The sequence below is a fragment of the Cervus elaphus genome, chromosome 21 (assembly GCF_910594005.1).
Source record: "Cervus elaphus chromosome 21, mCerEla1.1, whole genome shotgun sequence".
NCBI lineage: Eukaryota > Metazoa > Chordata > Mammalia > Artiodactyla > Cervidae > Cervus > Cervus elaphus.
The window spans coordinates 66,215,564-66,228,349 of NC_057835.1; the positions used below are offsets into that span (position 1 = coordinate 66,215,564).

Below are 12,786 nucleotides of genomic sequence, written 5' to 3' on the forward strand. Positions count from 1 at the left end.
GGGCCTGAGTGCCCTGAGGACAATCGGAGGGAGCTTCTGTGAGTTGCCAACTTGAACTGTGGGAGACCAAAAGAGAGAGAGTACATTAACCGGCCCGAACACACTGCCGGCCGTTCGCAGAACAAAGAGACCGAGAAAGTCCAGAGAAGAGCTCGCAGGCTGCGGACCGGCCCAGCCCCGCCGGAGGCAGGAGGCAGGGGGGAGGGGAAGGTCGCGGCGAGACACAGGGCGCAGGCACCCGACCGGCGCGGGTGGGGACTGGGGCTGGGGACGCGGAGGGCGGAAGGCGCGCGCACCTGACTGGCACCAGCGGAAACTGAGACTGGGTCCGCGGAAGGGAGTAGGCGCGCCACACCTGGGGAGAGTGCGCCCACCAAGCCCCTGGCTGCCTGGACCGCTCTGACGGGGAAGGCACAGAGAGCAGGCGCAGCTTTTGGCTCTGCGCTTTTGTGGAACACCCGAGGGCTGGAACCTCGCGCAGCGCGGGGCGCGCTCCATATAGAACAGCCGGGAACCTGAGCAGCGCAGACGGAGAAAGCGGCGTCAACCCCTCCCGGCAGCGCCAGCCCGTCCCCACAGCGCCAGCCCCTCCCCGCAGAGCGACGGAACTAGCTACCTGAATAAGAGTCCACCTCCGCCCGCCTGTGTCAGGGCGGAAATGAGGCTCTGAAGAGACCGGCAAGCAGAAGTCAAATAAACAAAGGGAACCGCCTCAGAAGGGACTGGTGCAACAGATTAAAATCCCTCTAGAAAACACCGACTACACCGTAAGGGGCCTGTAGATACCGAGAAGTGTAACCTGGAACGAGGAGCTATCTGAAACAGCCGAACCCACACTGACCGCAACAGCTCCAGAGAAACTCCTAGATATAATTTTACTTTTTTCTCTTTTTTTTTTCTTTTTTTTCTTTTTTTTATTTTTTCTCTTTTATTTTCCTTTAAAATCCCCTATTACTCCCCCATTACTCCTTAACTTTCATTTCCATAGATTTTTACGATTTTTTTAATTAGGGGGAAAAAAAAATTTTTTTTTCTTTTTTTTTCTTTTTTCTTTTTTTTTTCTTTTTCTTTCCTTTTTCTCTTCTATTTTCTATTTTTCTTTTCCTCATTTCTTTTAAAGTCCTCTAGTACTCCTCTACTACTCCTTAATTTTCATTTTCAACACACTATAACCTTACAAAAAAAAAAAAAAAAAGAAGAGAAGCCCTATTTTTAAACTGAAGATTATTCTCTCCCAATCTTGACTCTCTGTTTTCTACCTCAGAACACCTCTATTTCCTCCTTTCCCCTTCTCTTCCCAATCCAATTCTGTGAATCTTTGTAGGTGACTGGGCTATGGAGAACACTCTGGGAACAGACAGCTGCCTAGATCTGTCTCTCTCCTCTTGAGTCCCCCTTTTTCTCCTCCTGCTCATCTCTATCTCCCTCCTCCCTCTCCTCTTCTTCATGTAACTCTGTGAACCTCTCTGGGTATGCCTAACAGGGGAGAATCTTTTCACCATTAACCTAGAAGTTTTCCTATCAGTGCTGTATAGTTGGAGAAGTCCTGAGACTACAGGAAGAATAAAACTGAAATCCAGAGGCAGGAGACTTAAGCCCAAAACCTGAGAACACCAGAAAACTCCTGACTACATGGAACTTTAAGTAATAAGTGACCGTCCAAAAGCCTCCATACCTACACTGAAACCAACCACCACCCAAGAGCCAATAAGTTATAGAGCAAGACATACCACGCAAATTCTCCAGCAACGCAGGAACATAGCCCTGAACGTCAACATACAGGCTGCCCAAGGTCACACCTAACACATAGACCCATCTCAAAACTCATTACTGGGCACTCCATTGCTCTCCAAAGAGAAGAAATCAAGTTCCACGCACCAGAACACTGACGCAAGCTTCCCTAACCAGGAAACCTTGACAAGCCAATCGTCTAACCCCACCCAAGGGGTAAATCTTCCACAATAAAAAGGAACCACAGACCTCCAGAATACAGAAAGCCCACTCCAGACACAGCAATCTAAACAAGATGAAAAGGCAGAGAAATACCCAACAGGTAAAGGAACATGAAAAATGCCCACCAAGTCAAACAAAAGAGGAGGAGATAGGGAATCTACCTGAAAAAGAATTTAGAATAATGATAATAAAAATGACCCAAAATCTTGAAAACAAAATGGAGTTACAGATAAATAGCCTGGAAACAAAAATTGAAAAGATACAAGAAATGTTTAATAAAGACCTAGAAGAAATAAAAAAGAGTCAATTAAAAATGAATAATGCAATGAATGAGATCAAAAACACTTTGGAGGGAACCAAGAGTAGAATAACGGAGGCAGAAGATAGGATAAGTGAGGTAGAAGATAAAATGGTGGAAATAAATGAAGCAGAGAGGAAAAAAGAAAAAAGGATCAAAAGAAATGAGGACAACCTCAGGGACCTCTGGGACAATGTGAAACGCCCCAACATTCGAATCATAGGAGTCCCAGAAGAAGAAGACAAAAAGAAAGGCCATGAGAAAATACTCGAGGAGATAATAGCTGAAAACTTCCCTAAAATGGGGAAGGAAATAGCCACCCAAGTCTAAGAAACCCAGAGAGTCCCAAACAGGATAAACCCAAGGCGAAACACCCCAAGACACATATTAATCAAATTAACAAAGATCAAACACAAAGAACAAATATTAAAAGCAGCAAGGGAGAAACAACAAATAACACACAAAGGGATTCCCATAAGGATAACAGCTGATCTATCGATAGAAACCCTCCAGGCCAGAAGGGAATGGCAGGACGTACTGAAAGTAATGAAAGAGAATAACCTACAACCTAGATTACTGTATCCAGCAAGGATCTCATTCAGATATGAAGGAGAATTTAAAAGCTTTACAGATAAGCAAAAGCTGAGAGAATTCAGCACCACCAAACCAGCTCTTCAACAAATGCTAAAGGATCTTCTCTAGACAGGAAATGCAGAAAGGTTGTATAAACGTGAACCCAAAACAACAAAGTAAATGGCAACGGGACCACACCTATCAATAATTACCCTAAATGTAAATGGGTTGAATGCCCCAACCAAAAGACAAAGATTGGCTGAATGGATACAAAAACAAGACCCCTATATATGCTGTCTACAAGAGACCCACCTCAAAACAAGGGACACATACAGACTGAAAGTGAAGGGCTGGAAAAAAATATTTCATGCAAACGGAGACCAAAAGAAAGCAGGAGTCGCAATACTCATATCAGATAAAATAGACTTTCAAATAAAGGATGTGAAAAGAGACAAAGAAGGACACTACATAATGATCAAAGGATCAATCCAAGAAGAAGATATAACAATTATAAATATATATGCACCCAACATAGGAGCACCGCAATATGTACGGCAAACACTAACGAGTATGAAAGAGGAAATTAATAGTAACACAATAATAGTGGGAGACTTTAATACCCCACTCACAACTATGGATAGATCAACTAAACAGAAAATTAACAAGGAAACACAAACCTTGAATGACACAATGGACCAGCTAGACCTAATTGATATCTATAGGACATTTCACCCCAAAACAATCAACTTCACCTTTTTCTCAAGTGCACACGGAACCTTCTCCAGAATGGATCACATCCTGGGCTATAAATCTGGTCTTGGAAAATTCAAAAAAATTGAAATCATTCCAGTCATCTTTTCTGACCACAGTGCAGTAAGATTAGATCTCAATTACAGGAAAAAAATTGTTAAAAATTCAAACATATGGAGGCTAAATAACACGCTTCTGAATAACCAACAAATCATAGAAGAAATCAAAAAAGAAATCAAAATATGTATAGAAATGAATGAAAATGAAAACACAACAACCCAAAACCTATGGGACACTGTAAAAGCAGTGCTTAGGGGAAGGTTCATAGCATTACAGGCTTACATCAAGAAACAAGAAAAAAGCCAAATAAATAACCTAACTCTACACCTAAAGCAATTAGAGAAGGAAGAAATGAAGAACCCCAGGGTTAGCAGAAGGAAAGAAATCTTAAAAATCAGGGCAGAAATAAACGCAAAAGAAACTAAAGAGACCATAGCAAAAATCAACAAAGCTAAAAGCTGGTTTTTTGAAAAAATAAACAAAATTGACAAACCATTAGCAAGACTCATTAAGAAGCAAAGAGAGAAGAACCAAATTAACAAAATTAGAAATGAAAATGGAGAGATCACAACAGACAACACTGAAATCCAAAGGATCATAAGAGACTACTACCAGCAGCTCTATGCCAATAAAATGGACAACTTGGATGAAATGGACAAATTCTTAGAAAAGTATAACCTTCCAAAACTGAACCAGGAAGAAATAGAAGATCTTAACAGACCCATCACAAGCAAGGAAATCGAAACTGTAATCAAAAATCTTCCAGCAAACAAAAGCCCAGGACCAGATGGCTTCACAGCTGAATTCTACCAAAAATTTAGAGAAGAGCTAACACCTATCTTACTCAAACTCTTCCAGAAAATTGCAGATGAAGGTAAGCTTCCAAACTCATTCTATGAGGCCACCATCACCCTAATTCCAAAACCAGACAAAGATGCCACAAAAAAAGAAAACTACAGACCAATATCACTGATGAACATAGATGCAAAAATCCTTAACAAAATTCTAGCAAACAGAATCCAACAACATATTAAAAAGATCATACACCACGACCAAGTGGGCTTTATCCCAGGAATGCAAGGATTCTTTAATATCTGCAAATCAATCAATGTAATACACCACATTAACAAATTGAAAGATAAAAACCATATGATTATCTCAATAGATGCAGAGAAAGCCTTTGACAAAATTCAACACTCATTTATGATTAAAACTCTCCAAAAAGCAGGAATAGAAGGAACATACCTCAACATAATAAAAGCTATATATGACAAACCCACAGCAAGCATCACCCTCAATGGTGAAAAATTGAAAGCATTTCCCCTGAAATCAGGAACAAGACAAGGGTGCCCACTCTCACCACTACTATTCAACATAGTGTTGGAAGTTTTGGCCACAGCAATCAGAGCAGAAAAAGAAGTAAAAGGAATCCAGATAGGAAAAGAAGAAGTGAAACTCTCACTGTTTGCAGATGACATGATCCTCTACATAGAAAACCCTAAAGACTCTACCAGAAAAATTCTAGAGCTAATCAACGAATATAGTAAAGTTGCAGGATATAAAATTAACGCACAGAAATCCCTTGCATTCCTATATACTAACAATGAAAAAACAGAAAGAGAAATTAAGGAAACAATACCATTCACCATTGCAACAAAAAGAATAAAATACTTAGGAGTATATCTACCTAAAGAAACAAAAGACCTATACATAGAAAACTATAAAACACTGATGAAAGAAATCAAAGAGGACACAAACAGATGGAGAAACATACCGTGTTCATGGATTGGAAGAATCAATATTGTCAAAATGGCTATTCTACCCAAAGCAATCTATACATTCAATGCAATCCCTATCAAGCTGCCAATTGTATTTTTCACAGAACTAGAACAAATAATTTCACAATTTGTATGGAAATACAAAAAACCTCGAATAGCCAAAGTAATCCTGAGAAAGAAGAATGGAACTGGAGGAATCAACCTGCCTGACTTCAGACTCTACTACAAAGCCACAGTCATCAAGACAGTATGGTACTGGCACAAAGACAGAAATATAGATCAATGGAACAGAATAGAAAGCCCAGAGATAAATCCACGAACCTATGGACACCTTATCTTTGACAAAGGAGGCAAGGATATACAATGGAAAAAAGACAACCTCTTTAACAAGTGGTGCTGGGAAAACTGGTCAACCACTTGTAAAAGAATGAAACTAGAACACTTTCTAACACCATACACAAAAATAAACTCAAAATGGATTAAAGATCTAAATGTAAGACCAGAAACTATAAAACTCCTAGAGGAGAACATAGGCAAAACACTCTCCGACATAAATCACAGCAAGATCCTCTATGACCCACCTCCCAGAATATTGGAAATAAAAGCAAAACTAAACAAATGGGACCTAATGAAACTTAAAAGCTTTTGCACTACAAAGGAAACTATAAGTAAGGTGAAAAGACAGCCCTCAGATTGGGAGAAAATAATAGCAAATGAAGAAACAGACAAAGGATTAATCTCAAAAATATACAAGCAACTCCTGAAGCTCAATTCCAGAAAAATAAATGACCCAATTCAAAAATGGGCCAAAGAACTAAACAGACATTTCTCCAAAGAAGACATACAGATGGCTAACAAACACATGAAAAGATGCTCAACATCACTCATTATTAGAGAAATGCAAATCAAAACCACAATGAGGTACCATTACACGCCAGTCAGGATGGCTGCTATCCAAAAGTCTACAAGCAATAAATGCTGGAGAGGGTGTGGAGAAAAGGGAACCCTCTTACACTGTTGGTGGGAATGCAAGCTAGTACAGCCGCTATGGAAAACAGTGTGGAGATTTCTTAAAAATTGGAAATAGAACTGCCATATGACCCAGCAATCCCACTTCTGGGCATACACACTGAGGAAACCAGATCTGAAAGAGACACATGCACCCCAATGTTCATTGCAGCACTGTTTATAATAGCCAGGTTGCTAGGAAGCAACCTAGATGCCCATCAGCAGATGAATGGATAAGGAAGCTGTGGTACATATACACCATGGAATATTACTCAGCCGTTAAAAAGAATTCATTTGAATCAGTTCTAATGAGATGGATGAAACTGGAGCCCCTTATACAGAGTGAAGTAAGCCAGAAAGATAAAGAACATTACAGCATACTAACGCATATATATGGAATTTAGAAAGATGGTAACGATAACCCTATATGCAAAATGGAAAAAGAGACACAGAAATACAGAACAGACTATTGAACTCTGTGGGAGAAGGTGAGGGTGGGATATTTCAAAAGAACAGCATGTATACTATCTATGGTGAAACAGATCCCCAGCCCAGGTGGGATGCATGAGACAAATGCTCGGGCCTGGTGCACTGGGAAGACCCAGAGGAATCGGGTGGAGAGGGAGGTGGGAGGGGGGATCAGGATGGGGAATACGTGTAAATCTATGGCTGATTCATATCAATGTATGACAAAACCCACTGAAATGTTGTGAAGTAATTAGCCTCCAACTAATAAAAAATTAAAAAAAAAAAAAAAAAGAAAAGAAAATCCTTTGCCCACAAAAAAAAAACAAAAAACAAAAATAAAAATAAAAACCTTTAGACTACGAAATTTTTGCACCTTGTTATGTCCCTGGATATGTTTCCAGTGTCTCCTAATTTACAGTCTATGGGAACTTGAATAGAATTTATGTCTTACTATGGTGTTAAAATTATGTAAATCTTAATTATTTTGAATTGTATCACAGAGCTTTTCAGGTCTACTATATCCTTCTACTTCTCTGAATATTCATCCTATTAATTTTTGACAGTTTGATATTGAAATTTCAAATAGTCTTAATTTATCTACTAAAACAATTTTAATATATAGTGGTACTGTATGTAATCTTGTTCTGTATTTTCCAAGTCTCCTATCAGTATGTTCTTATACTTTCATTATTAAAAAAAAATTTTTTTAATGAAGAAAAATATTAAGAGATGGCCATGAAAACCTATTAAACACTGAGTCTCAGAAAAGAAACTATGAAAACATACCTTTCCAACCACAGTTTTTAGTCCCAGTTTAATGAAATCAAAATACAACTAACTCCTGAGTACAAATGACTTAAGGTACGGTGCTAAAGAAAAACATGATATGTAAGATAAAATGCTAGAAAGAGATCTAATAATATTAGGATTATTCCTTTTTTACATGAAGTATTGTGCCATACTATAATTTAGAACCTCAGATGGAACTATAAATAGATAAGTTCACTGTTATTTATAAAATAATTATAGTAGAAATATGTGTGCTCAAATTAGTTACTCATCTTAACTTACTAATCACTTCAGTATTCATATTTATTGACTACCACACAATAAACTGTGGAAAATTCTTAAAGAGATGGCAGTAACAGACCACCTTATCTGTCTTCTGAGAAACCTATATGCAGCCCAAGAAGCAACAGTTAGAACCAGTCATGGAACAGACTCATTCAAAAATTAGGAAGGGAGTATGTCAAGCCTATATACTGTCACCCTGCTTATTTAACTTATATTCAAAGTACAACATGTGAATGCAAGGCTGGAATCAAGATTGCTGGGAAAAGTATCAACAACCTCAGATATGCAGATGATACCACCTAATAGCAGATAGTGAAGAGGATCTTACCAGCCTTTTGATGAAGGTGAAAGAGGAGAGTAAAAAAACTTGCCTGAAACTCAACATTCAAAAAACTAAGATTATGGCATCTGGTCCCATTACTTCAGGGCAAATAGATGGAGAAAAAGTGGAAACAGTGACAGATTTTATTTTCTTGGGCTCCAAAATCAGTCACCGATGACTGCAGACATGAAATTAAATGACACTTACTCCTTAGAAGAAAAGCTATGACAAACCTAGACAGCATATTAAAAGGCAGAGACATCAATTTGCTAACAAAGGTCCATAGTAGTCAAAGCTATGTTTTTTCCCAGTAGTCATGTACAGATGTGAGATTTGGACCATAAAGAAGGCTGAATACCGAAAAACTGATGCTTTCGAATTCTGGTGCTAAAGACTCTTGCAGTCCCTTAGACAGTAAGATCAAACTAGTCAATCCTAAAGAACTTAACCCTGAATTGGAAGGACTGATGCTGAAGCTGAAGTCCCAATACTCTGGCCACCTGTCGCAAAGAGCCGACTCATTGGAAAAGACCCAACTCATTGGAAAAGAGCCCAATGGGAAAGATTAAAGGCAAGAGGAGGAGGGCAAGACAGAGGATGCGATGGTGGATGGCATCACTGACTCAATGGACTGGAGTTTGAGCAAACTCCAAGGGACAGTGAAAGGGAATCCTGGCATGCTGCAGTCCATGGAGTCACGAAGAGCTGTATACAACTGAGCAACTCAACAACAAAATATACCATAGATTACTCTTTTCAGAAGATTACAAAATAACACATAACAAGATGATGGGTATTACTCATCAGAGAAAAAACACGTATATATTACTGGTCATTTAAATAGTAGAAATAATGTGTTAAATCAATCAGTAAAATTAGAGGAGCACAGAATGGTTAGTAAGGCATTATACAGAAACAGAAGAAATAAAGAAAACTTCTTAGGTTTATTTTCTTGTGACCACAGACCAGAGTAAGCTAAGAATACAGATTGAGGTTGACCAACTTCAGAAAAAGAATAAAACTGGAAAAAAAAAAAAGAATAAAAGTGAGATATAATTGCCCAGGTATCACCCTCATTCCCATCAGCAACATATCTCCCCTGAGATTAAAGATTTTATCATAAGAAAAGCTGCATATATAGTCAAGTGAATAAATATAGTCATCAGAAGCAAAACCACACCTAGTCTAGTTTGCTCTATCATGTGCCATGGTTAAATGTTTATACAAGGACTGGGTTATATACAATGGAAGAGAACATAAGGATACAGCCTTTTACTATAGACTAAAGAAAGTAACATTGACTATAAATATTCAGCAACATCTTAGGAGTACTGTCTATTTTCTGCTTCTATAATCAATCTCAATCAATGTAAGTGAAGTGAAGTCACTCAGTCGTGTCCGACTCTTTGCAACCCCATGGACTGCAGCATACCAGGCTTCTCTGTCCATGGGATTTTCCAGGCAAGGGTACTGGAGTGGGGTGCCACTTCTTTCGCAACCCAGGCATTGAACCCTAGTGTCCTGCATTGTAGGCAGACGCTTTACCATCTGAGTCACCAGGGAAGTCAATGTAAAGGCACTAAATATTTCCTGCATTCATGGAGTCTCACCTTCCTGTCTCATCTGATGCCATCAATGCATCAAAGGAACCACTAGAGAGGAAAAGAAGTCAGTCAACAAAAGGAGTTACTAGGATAATATTAATAACATAAGGCCTCATACTGGCAGAGGTTGTAGGACACAGCTGATACCTGCAAGCTGAGAGTTAAAACAACAACAAAAGAATAACAAAACATACTTTCTCTTTCCCCCTCTTCTCATAATTTTATATAAGCATCATGCTCAAAAAAGAGAGCCTGTAAAAGATCGCCAAAACCCAGGTTACCAGCTGTTGTATTAAATAGTACTTTAAATACAGTAGACCCTAGAATAGCACTGACCCCTCGCAGCAGAAAATCCATATACAACTTTACAGTCTACCCTTTGTATTCACTGTTCTGAACCCATGGGTTTAACCAACCACAGATCACAACGTACTGAAGTATCAAAACAAAAAAAATTCATGTATAAATGGACCTGTACTATTCAAACACATGCTATTTAGGGTCACCGTGTGAGTTAATCATATTCACATACTGATACCATGGAATTGGAGATGTTTTTAAATGTTATTTCTAAAAAGTGATTTTTAAAGTTTTCATTATACTTATCAGATTGTATTATAGCTAGGCATAGATATTTGGATCACCTTTCTACACAGCCTAACAAATTACCACAAACCTAGCAGCTAAGAACAGCACATACGTATTATCTTGCAGTTTATGTGGGTGAAGCATCCTGATATAATTTTGCAGATCATCTACCTTGCTCTTTCTTGTTCATAAGGTGGGAGCAATATTCTTCTGCAATTGTCGACATCTTGAACAGAAGTGGAAGGTCCCAATACTTAGATATTACTATCTGGTACACATAAAATTCTATAAAGATGCCTCTGTTATCAGTCTGTCATATCTTATTTCAAGACAAAAGAGTCTTTATGAAAACTTAAAAAAGGTTGTGGTACCCTTACCCAGTTCCTATTAAATGGAGATAAGCATTTAATTGTGTATTTTCATCAGTTAAAACATGATCTGGAAGACGTGTAATTCAGTAAGATTAAATTATGTATTTTAAAGTGAGAAGAAAATTTAGTAACAATAGTTATAATTAATATTTTCATATTTAATATGTAATTAGGTAGGAAAAAATAATTAGGTAATCCTTTTAATTCAATTTAAGCTTTTATTTCAGTACTAAAATAAGTATGCTGCTATTGGTATATTGACCATTTAAAATATTTCAAATAATGCTTATAGAAACAAAAAGTGAATTTTTAAAATTCAAATAACATTTCAATATTTGCATAATTTTGTAACTTATCAGGAAGAGCATATGTGTTTCACATCATTTTATTATTAATCTGCAAAGAGCACCAATAGTTTTCATTTAAATTGTGAAAGTGAGGTTGTATACATGAGTGTCACCAGTGAGAAAATTTTTATTGACCTTAAAGACTGAAAATTAAAAAGAAAAAAGCAACCGAGAAATTAAACCATGGTATTTCTAACTTTCACTTTACCTGCAGTGTTAGACTCTTAACTGCATTCCATACTACTCCAATAAACTCTTTCATTCTTTCTTCAGGACTTCTACAGCCTTCAGTTATATTCAGCACAGCTTTCACAGGAATTGACAATGGTCTGGATTCTAAGAATAAGAACAGGCAGGATGATTTAATAGAAACGTACCATGTAGTTTCACATAAATATACAGAAAATATTTCCACTATTACTTCTTCCCTTGTTTAAAATTTAAAAATATATTAGATCATATTAACTGAAAGAATTACTGATTTTTACAATTATTCCAAATAAAAAAAAAAAAACCAATCTGTTAATAGTTAAGACAGTGAAGATGACTCTTTTTCAGAGACTGATGACTGGAATGTCGGTTTGTGGAGTAACAGTAATGCTCTATTTTTTGAATACATGGATGTGTTTACATTGTGAAAATTTACTTAATTATAACTTAACAATCTGTTCATTTCTCAGTATGCAGTTAAAACATGAATAAAAATCTTATCGAAAAAGAAAACTGAACTTCCTTCATCCAAAATTAATAGAAAATGTGTCTTCCCAAATGTGAATTTTCCTGAGAATAAAACCTTACTCACAGTATCTCTCAACTTATAACACTGGTTTTGATAGTAAGCAAAAGAAGCACTGGGCTTCTTCAGTGGCTCAGACAGTAAAGAATCTGCCTGCAATGCATGAGGCCCAGGTTCGATCCCTGAGTTGGGAAGATTCCCAGGAGAATGGAATGGCTACCCTACTACAGTATTCTTGTCTGGAGAATTCCACGGAGAGAGGAGCCTGATGGGCTGTAGTCCATGGGGTCACAAAGATTTAGACATGACTGAGCAACTGAACTGAACTGAACTGAGCAAATGACACTTTCATTTTAACTTTCAAAAAAACTGATCACATAAAAGCCAGGTAGATGTTACACGAATTTTCTTCATCTAAAACAAAGAACTTAGAGAACTTCAATAATTTTTATAATGAAAATTTCAGAAGTCAAATAATAATTTATAACAATATATGTGGACATGTCTATATATACATTACATTTTTATGTTACTGCATACATGTAATTGATAGGGTGTTATTTTAAATACCATAAAATAAATGACTCAGATCTTGGTTTTCAAGACTTTTACTAAGCTAAATTTGATAATCATTGGACAGTCTGCAAAGTAAGTGCTACCACATCATCACTATGAGAATGACAAGTGCTATTACCTACTCATACTTTCCCTTTCCCTCTATTTGGTTCACATATTTGCACTTATAGCAGATTTAAAGTACCTTAAGGGCATGGAACATAAACCTTTTATTCTCATACTAATAATACCACAGCCTACCACATTATCCATATTAGAAACATTCAAAAAATGTTGTTAA

The 12,786-nt window shown here is 37.4% G+C and overlaps 1 protein-coding gene across 12 annotated transcripts in view; it reads right to left on the reverse strand.

Annotated features, from left to right (window-relative positions):
• The window catches only part of VPS13B (vacuolar protein sorting 13 homolog B), a 775,932-nt gene that overhangs the window by 426,685 nt on the left and 336,461 nt on the right, over positions 1-12,786 (reverse strand). For all 12 annotated transcript variants that reach the window (XR_006336417.1, XM_043880234.1, XM_043880239.1 and 9 more), the window contains one exon: positions 11,403-11,530. Coding sequence is in view for 11 of the 12 variants with exons in the window: in XM_043880234.1 (XP_043736169.1) it covers positions 11,403-11,530 (128 nt within the window). In the remaining variant the exon portion in view is untranslated. The remainder of the gene's footprint in view (positions 1-11,402; positions 11,531-12,786) is intronic.